Below are 19096 nucleotides of genomic sequence, written 5' to 3'. Positions count from 1 at the left end.
AGGAAAATAATCCTGCAGCAGCAGGAAATGTGAATTATCATGTGGATTATAATTAATGGACCTTTTTGTAGGGGTTGATACATTTTTCGTTAGGGCAAATAAAGTCGGAAATTTCAAAGTGGCAATTAAACTATAGAAGTGTTTTTACAACTCAAATACACAACAAGTTTGCATTTCCTGCTGTGCAGGAAAATTCTCAGACACAAAAGAATGATCGAATTAAGAGCCTACATCTATATGGCATCAAAGCTCACACCTTCATTGTTCAGTGGACAATCATCAACACTCCTTTCCACACTTGACACGACACAAGGAGATATGTTCTATAAATATCACCACATTAATACAGTGTGTCAAGAACATGTAGGACCTATCGGCTAGTCTAGACCTGATTCTGCATTGATTATACCAGACTCAGGTGATCTGCAGCAAAGCGGTAAAGTGGGGTAGAAGGGAGCGGTGTAGGACAGGTGGGGGAGCAGCTGTTCCCAGTGGGTACAGAGACATCAGCAAGACAGGGCAGATGGAGCCCCTCGACACCTCCAACAACACCCATTGCTTCAAACCAGAGCAGGGCACAAATGATGAATGGGTTTATTAATGTGTGACTATTGTGAAAATCAAATTAAATTAAGTCCGTAGCCATCTCTCTGATTACTATATTCATTATATTCAGTATTAGGTTTTTCAATTTCCTTTGCAGTAGAACAGTCATTCACTAATAACCATTACCGGCATAGTGAGATGAGTCACTGTCATTAGTTCTACACAGCTCTTCAACATCAACCTAGTTCTCTCTATCCATTAGTCAGTGATCAACCAACAAATCACAATTAGTCAATCAACCACCCAATAAATCAGTCAATCAAACCAGCATTTCAATAAATCAATAAGTCAATCTAAAATAAAAGTCATCTTTTAACTCCTTGAGACAAGCCATTTTGCTTTCGGCTCAGCAAAGAACTGACTGAACACTGATGCCTGACTGCGTGGTAGAATGGACCTACACATGTGGTGATTTTAGGGCTTTTGGGATGCATGTACTTTTTACTCTCTCATTCAATATTCAATTTGCCGCTACCTTTGGAGATCTTAAAAGAAAGTATACATTTTTCATGGGGCACTTGTCAAGTGGAAATGGTGTTGAACCCGGTACCATATTTGTAGACCTTAAAAAGGTGACAAATATGGCCCTGTAATTTAATAGCACTTTAGCGTAGGCCTCATACCTTGACACCTGACAAGAACCCCAGGGTTATGCATTGAGGAATAGAGGTGTTAGATAAATGAATGTTGCATGCACTTATGCTAATGGAGAATTCTGCCAGAGTATTCAGGGTGATGTCAAAAAGACGGCAGAAGAGAGCAGGCGGACGGTTAGGTGAAGTAAATTACTCCGAAATGGCTGTTTTCCATGTTTTTTTCCATGATTCACAGGACAATATAAGACAATAATATTACAATAATGCACCATAACAATCAATACAATAGAGAGGAATGTCTTCTTCTAAGTCCAAAAGGTGGCCAATATGATCTAAACTGTGATAATATAGCAGGTAATGTGTAGTGCGTATACAGTAGATGGGTGGGAGGTGGGATTTTCAACAATATTGATGCATAGCTGAACAATTTGCATCTACAGTATAGGTCTGCGTGTGCAAAGCCCTGTTGTGTTGAAGGTATTTTTTTCACAATGTGTTACCATGAAATAAATGACAACGATCGAGCTACTGTCACCCTACCTACCCTACGTGAATATTCCTTGCCCAAGGATCCCCATATATATTTGTCAATTATCATCCGAAATGGAAATGTGTTTTTAGATCAAATAATAGAGACAGTAGAAGTCGAAATAGACGGTAATCGAGGCGAGACTGGAGGTTATCCACCGCTCGGTTACCGCCTGTGGGCAGAAGTAAATAAAGAGACAGAAGGAAAAAAACGCGTGTTTCTTTGTACCGTCTCTGTAGTCTATGCAGTCTCGACAGCTAAAACATACAGCCTGTGGCACAATGTCTGGAGGGAAACTTAGAGAAACTGCAAAATTAAGCCAAACAAGTTGAGAGAGGTATATATGAAGTATTCATTTGAGCCAGGCCTGCTAGCAGCTTGGTATTGTTTTGACTGCTGGCTGTGCTTTGTGAAGAATGCAGCATGCGGATCTGTCTATTGCTGTGAAGCTGAAATAGTGTGAGCGGCAGTTGAGAGCGCGACTGGAGCTCACGTTAGCATCCACCGAAGCTCTCCTCAGTGCCCATTCCTCTGAAATAAGCCATATAACCTTCAAAAACTTCCATAACTAATGCAACATATGTCAATATTGCTATACCATTGCTTAATCGTGCAGAATGTCCAAAAATAAACTCGAAATGATTAAAGGCGTTTTTGTGTGAGGGCGAAAGAGAGAGAGAGAGAGAGAGAGAGAGAGAGAGAGAGGAGAGAGAAAGAGAGAGACGCACCGATGTGACGGAGATTTGGGAGCAGCAGCAGAGTAGAGGGTGTTGTGCGCGCGCTAGAAGACCTGCCTCGTGATGGTTCTGCAGTGAATAGGTGAAGTCGAAGCAGCTGGAATTATAACACACTGCTCGGAAGTACGGTCATCGGAGGTATTTTCACTGAGGATATACAGAAGCCTGGATATCTGTGGCAAGCAAGGTGGAAATGTCATCTCTGGCCATCGCCTTTATTCTCACGGTGCTTGGCGTTGTCAGTGCTGCGCTGGCGGCCAGTCACTGTAAGTAACTTGATAATAATACAACATACATTGTATCGAGATTGTTGGTTCTGTTTTCTAAGTTTGTATGGCATTTGTTCTCTCTCGCAATCCTAAATCTGATCTAAATTTGAGCATGGAGTTCCATGCATGCATATGATAAACTCAACTCAGTCAGATAAACTACAGAGCGGTTTTGCAAAACCTGTCTTTGTCTCTACAATTGCAATGGATGTACACGGATCTAATCGATTGTTTATAATACTCAGATCAATCAACTAACTTCCTGTACTTGGGATACACGTTTTAGCACATGTCATTTGAGTAAACATGTGTCGCATAGATCCATCTTTCTCACATTGCAGTGTTCTGTATTAACAGTAGGAGCAAAATTCGAAATTAAGTTTTCAACATCACTTTCCTATCTCGGGATTTGTGAAGTCCTTGCGAAAACCTAGAGCTGTGTAGGGTTACATCCCACTGGGCACAGACGTCAATTCAACTTCTATTACACGTTTGTTCGGCGTAATTTCATTAAAATTATATGGAAACAACGTTGATTCAATCAGTGTTCTGCCCAATTGGATAAGCTGTTTTTATTTAATTTAATTGCTATAGGCTACTGTTTCTTTTAGAGACCACACTCAAACACAATGCATGTGCATTATACCTACTACCTATGTGAACCCAATTCGACTAGAGGCCTATGCCTAGAAGCACATCCTACCATGGTCATCAAACTTACTAAGAGGAATGACATTCTCAAGTGCAAATGCTTAGGCTATCCGTGTTACCATGTCTGCACTGTCACTAGAGGTCAGAATTATTCTACTTAGGTGCAGGAAGCTCTTCGATCAGAGAATATAACTGCTCAATTTGAAGTGGAATGAGACAGTTCTGAACACTATATTCTCAAAGATAAGACAAATATGACATGGTTCCTCATCTGAACAGTAGATGCCAGATGTCACCCATGATTATCAGCATAAAGGTTCAGTAATCAGTAGAAATAATATACATTCATAAGCCAAAGCTCTTAAATAAACACAAAGGAATCAGTCTCTGATATTGATTTGGTAGCACTGTAGTTCTGAATCCATTTACTGTTCTTATAATTCTTTGAAACCTTGTTTCAAACAGGGAGTTGTCTAAATGGCATTACTGTATGCAACCTTGTTTAAGGTTGAGGCAAAAACTGTGCATTGGGGGCTTTGCTGCTAATGTTAGTGCCTGGGACCCATTTAGTCTGTGACTTGGTACCCTTTTTCACCTACAGTAATGTATTAATGTGGTTGGTGGCAGCTCAATGTCTCCCGTCGGACAGGCATTGCTTTGCCGTAGCTCTACCTGGTGCTGGAAGGCAACCTGGCAGGCAACCTGGCAGGCAGCCTGGCCGAGAAAGAGAAAGCAGGGGGAAACACTACAGTGTGTTTGTGCCTCACAGTTTGAACAGCCTGCTGCTCTTCTCTATTTGGATCAGAGTCTCATCAAGTGAGGCTTCTGTTCAATGGTCCTCCCAGACAGTGCTCTGATCATCATGGTTCATTCTCCCCATCCCTCCCCCTATTTTTAAAGCTTAAATTTCAACTCGAGGAAATAAATGTACTCAGCACAGGATGCATAGAAGAGTGGTTGATCTGACATTAAAATGCATATCAGTATTTTATCTTGACACAGTGTCTAACGGATGATTAAAGATGACTAAAAATAGCAAACTTTCACTTGGCGGTTTACCCTTTCCTCTGTGTGTGTGTGTGTGTGTGTGTGTGTAACTAATTGGTTGCATGCATGAGTACTGGTGGTGTGCATATGTGTGTGGCTCATTTCATTTCATGGCCTAACGGTTCAATGACCTCATCCATCAGTCGTGATAGCTGCTCGTCATCTCATCCTGTATTTATTCAAAGGATATGGACTTGAGTCAACAGTGTGCATTGACCTGAAGCATGAAACATCAAATGTTACATGTCCCTTTTGTTCAAGCAATTCATTGTTTACTATTAGTTTCTATATTTTGTTTGTAAATAAGTAACAAAGTTATAACAAACATCAAAAGGACATAAAAAGAATTGTGCTTTACAACCAAGCACTCCTTTTGGTAGCGCTTTACAATGACTCAAGGTAATATAACATTCATAATGGATTAGTAAATGTTTTATTCATTATTTATCCATCATTACTCACACATTTGTAAATGTTAGTAACCTAGTTATTCACATATGTATAAACAACTTGTAAAGTACTTAAAAAATAATTAATATGATTACGCAAAAGAGGTTGAGTTAGTTAAGTCTTTTTGCGTGGCGTCATATAAAGTGTGTGCTATTTATATGGTCCCCTTTTGATGAGCTATTTCTACTTTATACATTAGAATTGTAATTTCTCACAAAAGTATGGACATGCCATTGGTAGAAAATTCCAGCTCTACTTGATGCTCATTAAGGTCTCAAAATGTGCCCTAGAACATATCAATGGTTAAATAGTAGGCACGCAATATGGAGGATGTTTAAGAAAATATATTGAACATTTTATTCCAAAACAGTCACACTGTTGTACTAGTGGGATGTGTAACTTCAGACAGACTCTATGCTGAGTAAAATAACATAAGTGTTACATTTCTACCAAAACCAAAGTGTGAATTGCAGCAGTCACTCAGTAGAGTCTAATATGTGAATACATTATTTCACTTAACTATCTCATTATGTTTAAAGAAAAAAAAGAGAAAAAAAACCTATGCTGGATTCAAAACTTAGTTGTCACGCCCTGGTCAAAGTATTTTGTGTTTATCTTTATGAATTTGGTCAGGCCAGGGTGTGGCATGGGGTTTTTGTAATTGTGGTGTGTTTGTCTTGGGGTTTTGGTGGTGGTATTGGGATTGTAGCTTAGTGGGTTGTCTAGCAAAGTCTATGGCTGTCTGGAATGGTTCTCAATCAGAGGCAGGTGCTTATCGTTGTCTCTGATTGGGAACCATATTTAGGCAGCCATATTCTTTGAGTTTGTCGTGGGTGATTGTCCTTAGTGTCCTATGTGTACTCTCGGTTAGTTTGCACTAGATAGGCTGTTTCGGTTTTGATTACGTTTATTGTTTTGTGTAGTGTTCGTGTTTCTTTATTTGATTAAACATGAATCTCAATCGACACGCTGCAGTTTGGTCCGACTCTCCTTCATCACCACTAGAAAACCGTAACATTAGTTTTTCAATTTAAACTATTATACAACATTTATGCAACCAATAGAATGTTATATATAAACTCAGCAACAAAAAGAAACATTCCTTTTTCAGGACCCTGTCTTTCAAAGATAATTTGTAAAAATCCAAATAACTTCAGACCATCATTGTAAAGGGTTTAAACACTGTGTCCCATGTTTGTTCAATGAACCATAAACAATTAATGAACATGCACCTGTGGAACGGTCGTTAAGACACTAACAGCTTGCAGACGCTAGGCAATTAAGGTCACAGTTTTGAAAACTTAGGACACTAAAGAGGCCTTTCTACTGACTGAGAAACACGAAAAGAAAGATGCTCAGGGTCCCTGCTCATCTGCGTGAACGTGCCTTATGCATGCTGCAAGGAGGCATGAGGACTGCAGATGTGGCCAGTGCAATAAATTGCAATGTCCGTACTGTGAGACGCCTAAGACAGCTCTACAGGGAGACAGGACGGACAGCTGATCGTCCTCGCAGTGGCAGACCACGTGTAACACCTGCACAGGATCGGTATATCCGAACATCACACCTGCGGGACAGGTACAGGATGGCAACAACAACTACCCGAGTTACACCAGGAACGCTCAATCCCTCCATCAGTGTTCAGACTGTCCACAATAGGCTAAGAGAGGCTGGACTGAGGGCTTGTAGGCCTGTTGTAAGGCAGGTCCTCACCTCACGATTTGGAGGTGGAGGGTCCGTCGTGGTCTGGGGCGGTGTGTCACAGCATCATCGGACTGAGCTTGTTGTCATTGCAGGCAATCTCAACGCTTTGCGTTACAGGGAAGACATCCTCCTCCCTCATGTGGTAACCTTCCTGCAGGCTCATCCTGACTAGAGGTCGACCGATAAACAGTGCTGAGCTGCTGGCAAAACGCAAAACGCACGAAAGTGCTGTTTGAATGAATGCTTATGAGCCTGCTACTGCCTACCATCGCTCAGTCAGACTGCTCTATCAAATCATAGACTTAATTATAACACACAGAAATACGAACCTTTGGTCATTAATATGGTGGAATCCGGAAACTATCATTTCGAAAACAAAACGTTTACTATTTCAGTGAAATACGGAACCGTTCGTTTTTTTATCTAACGGATGGCATCCTGTCCAGTCTAAATATTCTTGTTATATTGCACAACCTTCAATGTTATGTCATAATTACATAAAATTCTGGCAAATTAGTTCACAATGAGCCAGGCTGCCCAAACTGTTGCATATACCCAGACTCTGCGTGCAATGAACGCAAGAGAAATTACACAATTTCACCTGGTTAATATTGCCTGCTAACCTGGATTTCTTTTAGCTAAATATGCAGGTTTAAAAATATGTACTTCTGTGTTTTGATTTTAAGAAAGGCATTGGTGTTTATGGTTAGATACAGTCGTCCAACGATTGTGCTTTTTTCGCAAATGCGCTTTTGTTAAATCATCCCCCAGCGTTGCATCGATTATATGCAATGCAGGACTCGCTAGATAAACGAGTAATATCAACCATTTGAAGTTATAACTAGTGATTATGATTGATTCTTAGTTTTTTTATAAGATAAGTTTAATGCTAGCTAGCAACTTACCTTGGCTTCTACTGCATTTCCGTAACAGGCAGGCTCCTCATGGAGTGCAATGAGAGGCAGGTGGTTAGAGCATTGGACTAGTTAACTAAGGTTGCAAGATTGGATCCCCCGAGCTGACAAGGTGAAAATCTGTCGTTCTGCCCCTGAACAAGGCAGTTAAACCCACCGTTCCTAGGCCGTCATTGAAAATAAGAATGTGTTCTTAACTGTCTTGTCTAGTTAAATGTATATATATATATATATATATATATATATATATATATATATATATAAAAATCGGCGCCCAAAAATACCCTAATTACCGAATGACCGATTAATCGGTCATTCCGATTAATCGGTCATTCCGATTAATCGGTCGACCTCTAATCCTGACATGACCCTCCAGCATTACATTGCCACCAGCCATACTGCTCGTTCTGTGCGTGATTTCCTGCAAGACAGGAATGTCAGTGTTCTGCCATGGCCAGCGAAGAGCCTGAATCTTAATCCCATTGAGCACGTCTGGGACCTGTTGGATCGGAGGGTGAGGGCTAGGGCTATTCCCCCCAGAAATGTCCGGGAACTTGCAGGTGCCTTGGTGGAAGAGTGGGGTAACATCTCACAGCAAGAACTGGCATATCTGGTGCAGTCCATGAGGAGGAGATAGCTTGTATGGCTAATGAATTTCAACATTTTCCTCGAGCTAACCCTGCAAATAGCACTGCTGGGCGATTTAAAAAGTCATACTCAATCGATCAATAATGTAATAATACTTTTAGCAAAACATGTTTATCTTTAAGATGACAATCTGTAGAAACTATGAAAAAAAGAAAGGTTCTGTACTTTTGTGAAACAGAGCACAGCTGAAAAACAAATGGCAAATTGAAAACGGGATGGTGTTCAGAGATAGATGGGAGGGTTTGAGTGAAGTTGAAGCATGTGTCTAAAAGCAAACAAAAGATAACTATTGTAAAATGTCTGTGTCCGTAAAATGTATATAGTATTTTTAAAAGTAAGAATAGGAATAGGAAGTAGAATCCTAAGTGTTGTTGTCCATTAGTTTACTCCAATTAGGGGAGTGGTGGTAGTGTTAGGGGAAAATAATAAAGGAAAATATATAAACATTTATACAGTACCAGTCAAATGTTTGGACACACCTACTCATTCCAGGGTTTTACTTTATTTTTTTACATTGTAGAATAATAGTGAAGACATCAAAACTATGAAATAACACATATGGGATCATGTAGTAACCAAAAAACTGTGCCTTGTTAGAAGTTAAGAATGAAAGAAATTCCACAAATTAACGCGTTTGTGCCAATCAGTTGTGTTGTGACAAGGTTAGTGGTGATATAGAAGATAACCCTATTTGGTAAAATATCAAGTCTATATTATGGCAAGAACAGCTCAAATAAGCAAAGCGAAATGACAGTCCATCATTATTTTAAGACTTGAAGGTCAGTTAATATGGAACATTTGAACGTTTCTTCAAGGGCAGTTGCAACCTTCAAGCGCTATGATGAAACTGGCTCTCAATTCCACTCTAAATAATGCCACTTTAATAATGTCTACATATCTTACATGACAAAAATCACCTGTATATTCTGTATTTAGACCCAATCAGTGGACACTAATAAATGGATCACTAGTCACTTTAAACAATGCCACTTTAAATAATGCCACTTTTATAATGTTTACATATCTTACTCATATCACATGTATATACTGTATTTTATACCATCTACTGCACCTTGCCTATGCCGCTCGGCCATCGCTCATCCATATATTTATATGCACATATTCTCATTCACCCCATTAGATTTGTGTGTATTAGGTAGTTGTTGGGGAATTTTTAGACTACTTTTCGGATTTGTGTGTATTAGGTAGTTGTTAGGAATTGTTAGACATTACTGCGCTGCTGGAACTAGAAATACAAGTATTTCACTGCACTCACATTAACATCTGCTAACCTTGTGTATGTGACCAATACAATTTGATTTGATTTGAGATCGGCCACAGGAAAGGAAGACCCAGAGTTACATCTGCTGCAGAGGATAAGTTCATTAGAGTTACCAGCCTCAGAAATTGCAGCCCTTTTGACTGTATATATATATATATATATATATATATATATATTACAAAAATACTTACATAATGATTATTAAATGGTTTGTAAGGACCTATATTAAACATCTTATGATTGGAGTAATGATTCAGAAATAAACTATTTACTAATGTAACGGCTCTCTTCTATCTCCTCCTCTGACGAAGAGGTAGAACAAGGATCAGACCAAAATGCACCGTGATGATGATTCATGATATATTTTAATGAAGGAAAACCTATACATACAGAAACTACAAAACTAACGAAATGAAATAATGAAAACCGAAACAGCCTATCTGGTGAAATACAAAACACTAAGACAGGAACAATCACCCACGAAAACACTCACAGAATATGGCTGCCTAAATATGGCTCCCAATCAGAGACAACGATAATCACCTGACTCTGATTGAGAACCGCCTCAGGCAGCCATAGACTACGTAGACAGCCCACAAAACCCCTAAGACAAAAACACACCACAATAACCCATGTCACACCCTGGCCTGACCAAATAATTAAAGAGAACACAAAATACTAAGACCAAGGCGTGACAACTAATCCATTATAAATGCTTTATGACGCGGCATTATTATGAAGTGCTACCCTTCGTTCACCATTAACCATTCAACACGGTACGGTTCAAAAGCACAACGGCACCACACACATACCATCATTTGGCCCACTGCTACAATTCATGTGTTTTGGAGATTTAATTTCCATCCTCCTCGTCATCTGTGAATTGTTTCATCCAATGTCCATGAACTAATTCAATCTCCTCGAGAGGTAAATTCTTACTTTTGTTCTTGTCACGTTCGTCATAACGAGGAGACCAAGACGCAGCGTGATAAGAATACATTCTTTATTTACACGAGGAACACTAAACAAACTAACAAACCGCCTGCGACGCTATACGCCACAAGTGCTGACAGGCAACTACACATAGACAATAACCCACAAAACCAAAATGGAAAATGGCAACCTAAATAGGATCCCCAATCAGAGACAACGATAAACAGCTGTCTCTGATTGGGAACCAATTCAGGCCACCATAGACCTACATATACCTAGACATACTAAAACCCCATAGAATTACAAAAACCCTAGACAGGCAAAAACACCTAGACAATACAAAAACTAAACCAACGACCCTTGTCACACCCTTACCTAACCAAAATAATAAAGAAAACAAAGATAACTAAGGTCAGGGCATGACAGTTCTTACTTTTCAAACCCAATTTTTGGCTAATCTATAAAAACAATGTTGATAGCCGATCTTGCACATGTGGGATTTCAGATGGTAATAAACATGTGCAAACCCTGACCGGTTTCCTGATGTAGATATTTGGTTGGGTATTTTAGCAAGGATTTCATGCCGCAGATCAAAACAAAACATTGTTTAGCTTAGCCATCCAAAATGTTTCAGTGCATCCAGTTTGTGTAATGTTTGGTCAAGTAAAAAAAAGGTGACCAAAAACAGGTATGGGCAATGGACATAAATAGACATGTATTATAGTTTTACTTCGTCTATACGGGGTGAATCTAAGCACAAGTCTGAACAATCATTCATGAACATTCTGCATTCATGTCAAATTCACTCCGTGATCAGGATTGACAAGCTGCTCAGAGATAAAACATCTAGATTCTCCTAGAGGACAAGCAAATGACTGTTCTCATATTTACCTTTGAGAAACAAAAGGAGAAGCCAGATATCCATCATGGGTGGTTTGTGTAGCCCCTGTGTCTGGTGACAGAGATAATGGCAGCCACACCCTCTCAGAGGAGCATGCACTCCTTGCAGAGAGAGAGAGAGATTTGTGACCTGTTGCCGCAAGAAAAGGTTAACCAGTGAAGAACAAACACCATTGTAAATACAACCCGTATTTACAGTGTTTATTTATATTCCATTTTGTACTTCAACTATTTGCAGATTGTAACAACACTGTTAGACAGCCATAATATAACATTTGAAATGTCTTTATTCTTTTGAAACTTTAGTGCGTGAAATATTTACTGTTAATTTCTGATTGTTTATTTCACATTTCACTTGCTTTGGCATTGTAAACATATGTTTCCCACGCCAATAAAGCCATTTGAACTGAATTGAATTGAAATTGAGAGAGGGAAGTGTCTCTCCTACAGTAGCTGTGATAGAAGCAAGTGTATAATTGTGTGTAATGGGATTAATAGAGGCTCAACATAAGCTGTGTTGGGTTGACTAGGCCAATATTAATATTGAGCCAATCTTGTTGAGGGCCGCCACACTAGCAATAGAGTAAACAATCCTCTCGTATGAACTTCTTTATGCTAGAACTTGTATTGTCTGATTGCAAATGGTGTAGGCTATTACAAAGTATAGCTAAAGAGTTAAAACCAGGAGAGGATTTTATTCTGATATTATAGTGTAAGTGAGTACTCAAAAGGTTAAAACAGTATAATAATGTAATATGTCACTATATTTGTGAAAGCAGTGGCTAATTTCACATTTCCCAATACATCCCCACTCTCTGTGGGGGATTGTGGAATTTTGACCAAAGCATTAGTGTAATAGAGTCTTTACCTCAATTTTATTATGAGGTCAAACATGTTAGGTGTTTTAAATGGAGTCACCCTGCTGGGAGGGAGAGTACGGTTGTGAAGGTTGCCTTGGGCAAGGAACAGCGGGGGGAGTTTCCATTTCAAAAACTCATACTGATAGTATAACTTATGACATACTTCCCTAGGGTCTGGCTCCAGCATATTGCTCCAGATCCTGTCAATACCATGGGGAAATGGGTCTTGACAACCCACACAAAGTCAAAGGGATTTATACAAGAGCACATTAGACACACACCTACACACACACACCTACATATGCACACACGCACACATACTCCTAAACATGCACACACCTACAGCCATGCACATAAGCGTGTGCATGTGGACACACAAAGACTGTCAGACATAGCGAGCCTTCCAACCTTTGAAACCCTCTAAAATGTAAATGAATACCTCTTATCGTAGATAGACCATATCACCACACACAGCGGGGGAAGCTACAGTATGAATGACCTTGCGAGGGAAGACAAATACAATAGGAGTGGTATGTGGCCGTAATTCTCTCTTTACCCCATGCTAATTTATTCCAGGTGTTTCAATAGGGGTAATTTAAATTAGTGAGTGATTGGTCACTCTAGAGATGAATGAAACAACTTTGAGAGATAGCCGTGTTCTGAATTGCCCTCTAAAATGCCCCATCACTCACCCCTTCTCCCCTTCTCCAGATCTCCAAGATAGATGAGGATCCATTAAGTGATCAGGGAGTTAGGAGGAGGACAAAATGTCACTATAAATTATGCAGAGGGATGTTGTTGTGGTGTTGTTTAATTACGATGGGGACAACCCTATCAGCTGATGTGCTATATTTCCAAAATGATAATCAGCTGTTGACCTGGTGCTGAAAAAGAAAAATTGTTGCTGAAATTGTGATAAACCGTTATCATCGTCAGGATCCTGATCGTCTGCCTCACCATGGCTAGCCCTCTGCTAGGATCACAGATAATGCAGATTATGATATGCCTCGGGGGGCATTAAAATGTTTGTGTTGGCAAGACACAAAGAACAGGACAGTGATACAGTTGGCAAAGGGAAAATAGAGCTGGCTTTATCCTAAAGGGGTTTCTATCTAAATCCATTACAAACACAACTGTTCTGGATAAACCCACGGCCGTAACTGCCTCATTCTCAATGACTAGAGTTCATGTCTTCCTCTACCAGACTTATTCTGTTTGAACGGTTCAGCCCCCACTGTTCGAATTCATTGCTTTTTGTATTAATGAGAACGTGGCTATTCTTTTTCTTGAGTTTGACTTATTGCAGCTGTTCCGGGCGAATTGAGTACCAAAGCAAAGAGAGGCAGAGAGAAAATCTTTTTCTTCCTCTCACAGAGCTCACGATCAAATTAGAGTTCTCTTTTCTTTGATATGTTTTTGCTAGTGCCTGGTCCGCTTTGTATTACCCTAGGCTTTGGATTATGGTTTTATATTGTGTCAGATGACAATTCAAGTAAATTGTGCTTTCCTTTCAATAGGTCTGCAGGACAGACTGTTATTGCTGTTCTGTTCTGATTTATCACACTTGATGAAGTGTTAAGACTAAACTAAATGTGTCTGTAACCTAACGACCCGCACTCACAAAAGAGCATTTACATGTTCATTGCTATGAGCTAGTTTATAATTAGTATAGTTTTGTTAAAACTAGTTTCTTTTTTATTAAATAGCCGTGTCTTCACATTTCCAGTCAGAGTAATACACAGAGAGTGAGTTGGGGAGATGAGCTGTTTCCAGGTAAAATAGTACCCATATATGACAAGCTTTTTTCATCTTCCAGTGTGTGGAAGATGACGCTGTAGGACAGCTCTGGTCAGCTGAGGGCATCTCACCCCACGGTTGTGTTTTCTCATTAAGCTGGTGTTTCATGTGATAACGTGAAATGATGAATCGCTACAAATTATGGCAGCCTGAAAATAAATTATCCACTTGCATCAACTTGAGCAATTTGCATGCATTGACTGCAATCACCACGCATGAGATACGTTTCTCTCTTTTTGAGGGTGCCCAAATTAATTAATACTACAGAATTACAGTTCAATTTAGCTATAATGGGGTCTCAGTTACACCACTTCTGAGTGTGCTCACACTCACACACACTGTGCAGACACACTTGTGCAGACACAGACATACACACACTATCTATTTGACAAATGTGGTGCCAGTGGAGGTCTTTGTATTTACAATCTAATCACTCCAACACTGATGGAACACCACTCTCCATCTATTGAGTCCTATACATTAGCTGTAAATATTGGTCTATTCATTTCTTTTAAAATCTTAATTAATTCATGGCATACAGTAACTAACCAAAAGTAAAAATTCCCACAAATCTGTTTTTAGACTTTGTAAATCCCCAACATAGTAAGAATATATATTTGATCCATTAATCCATTTTTGTTTGAACATATTTGGGGACAGTTTCGCAGTCAAGATGACACTGCAGCGGTGGTGTAATCCCAACTGGCCAGGCGGTCCCAGATACTCCTTCTGTATCCTTTGATCTTCAATTCGGGAGACTTAATCAAGTACCATAAAGTAGGTTTGAGCAGTATTCAGATTTTCATACCATCATACCGTTTCTGTACCATACTGGGGCATACGGTATTACCGGAAGTGCACAAAAGGGGAGCTATTTAAAAATATATATTTATTATGATATAAACAAAATGTACCCAGAAAACTATTTAGGCAACAGGGATCTTGATCCAGGAGGGGATTGAATGTTGCTGTGGGGTTGCGTGCTATGCCACTGCTTTATAAATGCTACATTTTTTTTTACAGTATTGAAAATCTTACTGTCGGTATTTCGAAATAACCCAGTATACGGTATATCGCTCAAGCCTACTGTAAAGTACACTTTTCACAGTATAAATCCACACAGTGCCCTCCACTGTAACTTAAGCCCTCCATGCTCTCAACGTCAACAGTGAAGAGGCGACTCCGGGAGTTCCTCTGTCCAGTGTCTGTGTTCTTTTGCCCATCTTAATCTTTTCTTTTTATTGGCCAGTCTGAGATATGGCTTTTTCTTTGCAACTCTGCCTAGCAGGCCAGCATCCTCTTCACTGTTGACGTTGAGACTGGTGTTTTGCACGTACTATTTAATGAAGCTGCCAGTTGAGGACTTGTGAGGCATCTGTTCTCAAACTAGACACTATAATGTACTTGCTCAGTTGTGCACCGGGGCCTCTCATTCCTCTTTCTATTCTGGTTAGGGACAGTTTGTGCTGTTCTGTGAAAGGAGATGTACACAGCGTTGTACGAGATCTTCACTTTCTTGGCAATTTCTCACATGGAATAGCCTTAATTTCTTAGAACATGAATAGACTGATGAGTTTCAGAAGAACGTTCTTTGTTTCTGGCCATTTTGAGCCTGCAATCGAACCCACAAATGCTGATGCTAGAGACACTCAACTAGTCTAACGAAGGCCAGTTTTGTTGCTTCTTTAACCAGGACAAGAGTTTTCAGCTGTGCTAACATAATTGAAAAGGGTTTTCTAATGATGAATTAGCCTTTTAAAATGATAAACTTGGATTAGCTAACACAACGTGCCATTGGAACACAGGAGTGATGGTTGCTGATAATGGGCCTCTGTACGCCTATGTAGATATCCCATAAAAAAAATCTGCCGTTTCCAGCTACAATTGTCATTTACGACACTAACAATGTCTACACTGTATTTCTGATCAATTTGATGCTATTTTAATGGACAACAAATGTGCTTTTCTTTCAAAAACAAGGACATTTCTAAGTGACCCCTAACCTTTGAACGGTAGTGTACCTCACAGAAGTCTGAAATGTAACAAAACCATTTGACATAGAAACACTGTATTTTCTGTGGGCTTTCACAGCTTCATATAGTGTACATTCTATACATGGTTTACAGTATACCTATTTAGATTTTGGGGTTGCCACATGATATTAGCACCATGTATTCCAATATATGTGATATTATTCCAGTGTATTTAAATGTGAGTGTGCTGGCAGACATTTTTACAGGAAAAAGAGTGCTGTCGTGTCAGACCCACCATCTGGGGCTGCCGGGCTACATGATTCTATTTGAATGGGAGTCCCTCTCCTTCAGTCTAGTATTCAGTGGGGCTAATCAGCCAATAATCCCTGGTTGCTGACTTCCAGTGGGGGCTAATGTGTGGGGTCACTTGGGACCAAATAGGATCCATATTTTTTCCCAGCACTGGGGCTATTCAGTGGAGGTGAGGCAGGATCACCTGGAGTGTCAAATATGATTGGAATTACCACCCTGGAATCATTGGCTATGGTTGAGAAGGTTTGCTAAATTGAATGGTAAAAATATAACCTGTGTGATATTTTGTGATATTGGTTCTCCCATCCTGTCAACTCCTCATGGATATCTGAGGCAGGTCTGAGTTTGGGTGAACTGATGTTAACATTTAGTATCAAAACCCAAGAAAATGTTGGCATATAGTCTGTGGAAGAAAGAAATAACAGTTTGAACATCTGACTAACTAGAGAAAGTACCTTAGCTATCTTGTGAAAATAGGGCAATTTGTTACCGTAAATTAGTCTGGTTTCATTGTAGGGCAATGTTTGTTTGGTGTCTGAGAAGCTTGCTAATGAGCAAAGAGAGTTGAGAGATCTGTTGATAAGCACTGTCAAACAGACAAATGGGCCCATGATATCAGGAGGAGATCAAAGCCGTCATCAGGACAGACAAAGAAGTTGGAGCCAAAGGCAAAAATTGGCACCACTGGTTAAAAAATAGGTCGTAAACAATATTTATTTCAGCCTCTAAAAGTACTTAGTACCTTTCTCCTGGTTGAATTTAGGCCTACTAGTATTAAACCCAGTTTAGTTGGCATATCATTGTTAGTCATCTGTATATATGAGACTGTGTCCCTTTTCTAATGTCCCAGTATGTACATTTTATACCACCTGAAATATCCCAATGGAACCAATATGCTGGGGCTGGAACATGATTTTGAGAGCTCTAGTGATAAAAACACACCTAGTTTCTCTCCATGTTAGCAATCTTATGTAACATGGTTATAAATACATATTGTTAGGGAGGGGATTCAGGATTCAACTGCAGAAGATACACTGTGCACAAAACATTAGAAACTCATTCCATGACATAGACTCACCAGGTGAATCCAGGTGAAAGTTATGATCCCTTGTTGATGTCACTTCTTAAATCCACTTCAGTCAGTGTAGATGAAGGGGAGGAGACAGGATGTTTAAGCCTTGAGACAATTGAGACGTGGATTGTGTATGTGAGAAAGGGAAATGGGGATACCTAGTCAGTTGCACAACTGAATGCATTCAACCGAAATGTGCCTTCTGCATTTAATCCAACCCCTATAAATCAGAGAGGTGCGGGGGGCTGCCTTAATTGACACCCATGTCATCAGCACCATTCAGAGGGTGAATGGGCAAGACAAAGGATTTAAGTGCCTTTAAATTGGGTATGGTAGTATGTGCCAGGCAGACCGGTTTGAGTGTGTCAAGAACTGCAGCGCTGTTGGGTTTTTCACACTCAACAGTTTTCCGTGTATATCAAGAACGGTCTACCACCCAAAGGACATCCAGCCAACTTGACAGAACTGTGGGAAGCATGGGCCAGCATCCCTGTGGAACGCTTTTGACACCTTGTAGAGTCCATGCTTCGACGAATTGAAGCAGTTCTGAGGGCAAATGGGGCTACAACTCAATATAAGGAAGGTGTTTGTAATGTTATGCTTGTGTATCTCAATGATTCACGTACTGTAGTTGTTGCTGACTGTATATATATTTAGTATTCAGCTCACAAACTACCAGCAGCCTCTATGCCCTTCAGTCTGTGTTTGGTTCATTACTGGTGAGTTCATATGAAACCATGTCGTGCCCTCAGGAATATGTATACTATACTTCAGACAGTCCTCTCCACGCAAACAGACTGGATTTGGGATTATGTCTTCAGGGATTTGTTTGACTGCGTCAGAACTTGTCATGGATTCAGACAGAAGAATCACTTGATTTGAGTATGCAACTTCTGTAAGCTCACATCTCAGGTGGAGAAGTAGACAGTTTACATCTGAAGTTGATAATTCCTAAATAATCCATCAAATTCCCCTTCAGGTATCAACCCATTTCATCTGTTTGCTTTTAGTATTGTGTCAACTCAACACATCTCTTTCTGACTAAAATCCAACAGGCGAATCCCTTCATTAGCCTTTATCCAGAGAAGGGGTGGTCATTTTGGATTTGAATTAATACCAGCCCTTTTGTTCAGGTCTAACAGGCAGACGAGAATAGCACATCCCAGTCCTGCCCAGTCCAACGCTGCTGCCTAAAACCTTCTATTACAGTACAATGCTCCAGCCTTCCTCCATCAGCCTCAATGTGCTGACTGCAGGGAAATGTAATTATGCGACCACCGACCGTTTGAGCTGAGTCACTGCTGCAGTTGGGGCTCTCTTCTCGTCCTGCCTAACGACTTAAGCCACAGGGGCGGGATAGAGAGTTTAACCGTGTGCTTGGACACATGTTGCGCTGTAGTGATGACGGGGATTGTATTGTTGACACTGCACAAGTGACTTGTTAAGTTACTATAATACCTGTGTAGTCAAAATGTAATTATTCTAACAACATGTTATAAACAGCTGTTTTTTTGTTATTGTTGTGGAAGTGCAATAGAAACTGTACCTATTTCAGTTGTTTAATAATAAAGGTAGTGTTGCCAAAGATGTAAATGAGGTAATCTGACAGAACATGCGCCTATACTGTAGATGAACTATATGTGCCGTGTTTACTTGGAACTTGACCGGTGAGAAAAAACAAGTACTTATCTATTTAAAGTAAAATATGATGTACTCCTGATCCTAAATCACTAAACCTTGATCCTCTTACATGATGTTGATGTGAAGATGTAAACCCTGCAGAGCTATGGCATGCATCTCAGCTCAGAGAGGAGCA

General features: G+C 39.9%; 1 protein-coding gene across 3 annotated transcripts in view; it reads left to right on the top strand.

Moving 5' to 3' along the window:
* The first annotated feature begins 2458 nt into the window (after window positions 1–2458).
* The window catches only part of LOC112237355 (contactin-associated protein-like 5), a 112141-nt gene continuing 95503 nt past the window's right edge, over window positions 2459–19096 (top strand). For all 3 annotated transcript variants that reach the window (XM_024405957.2, XM_024405951.2, XM_042318116.1), the window contains exon 1: window positions 2459–2734. In XM_024405957.2, the coding sequence (XP_024261725.1) occupies window positions 2662–2734 (73 nt within the window). In that variant the 5' untranslated portion in view covers window positions 2459–2661. The remainder of the gene's footprint in view (window positions 2735–19096) is intronic.

Source organism: Oncorhynchus tshawytscha, linkage group LG03 (genome assembly GCF_018296145.1).
Source record: "Oncorhynchus tshawytscha isolate Ot180627B linkage group LG03, Otsh_v2.0, whole genome shotgun sequence".
Taxonomy (NCBI): domain Eukaryota; kingdom Metazoa; phylum Chordata; class Actinopteri; order Salmoniformes; family Salmonidae; genus Oncorhynchus; species Oncorhynchus tshawytscha.
This window is presented reverse-complemented; position numbering and strand designations above follow the sequence as displayed.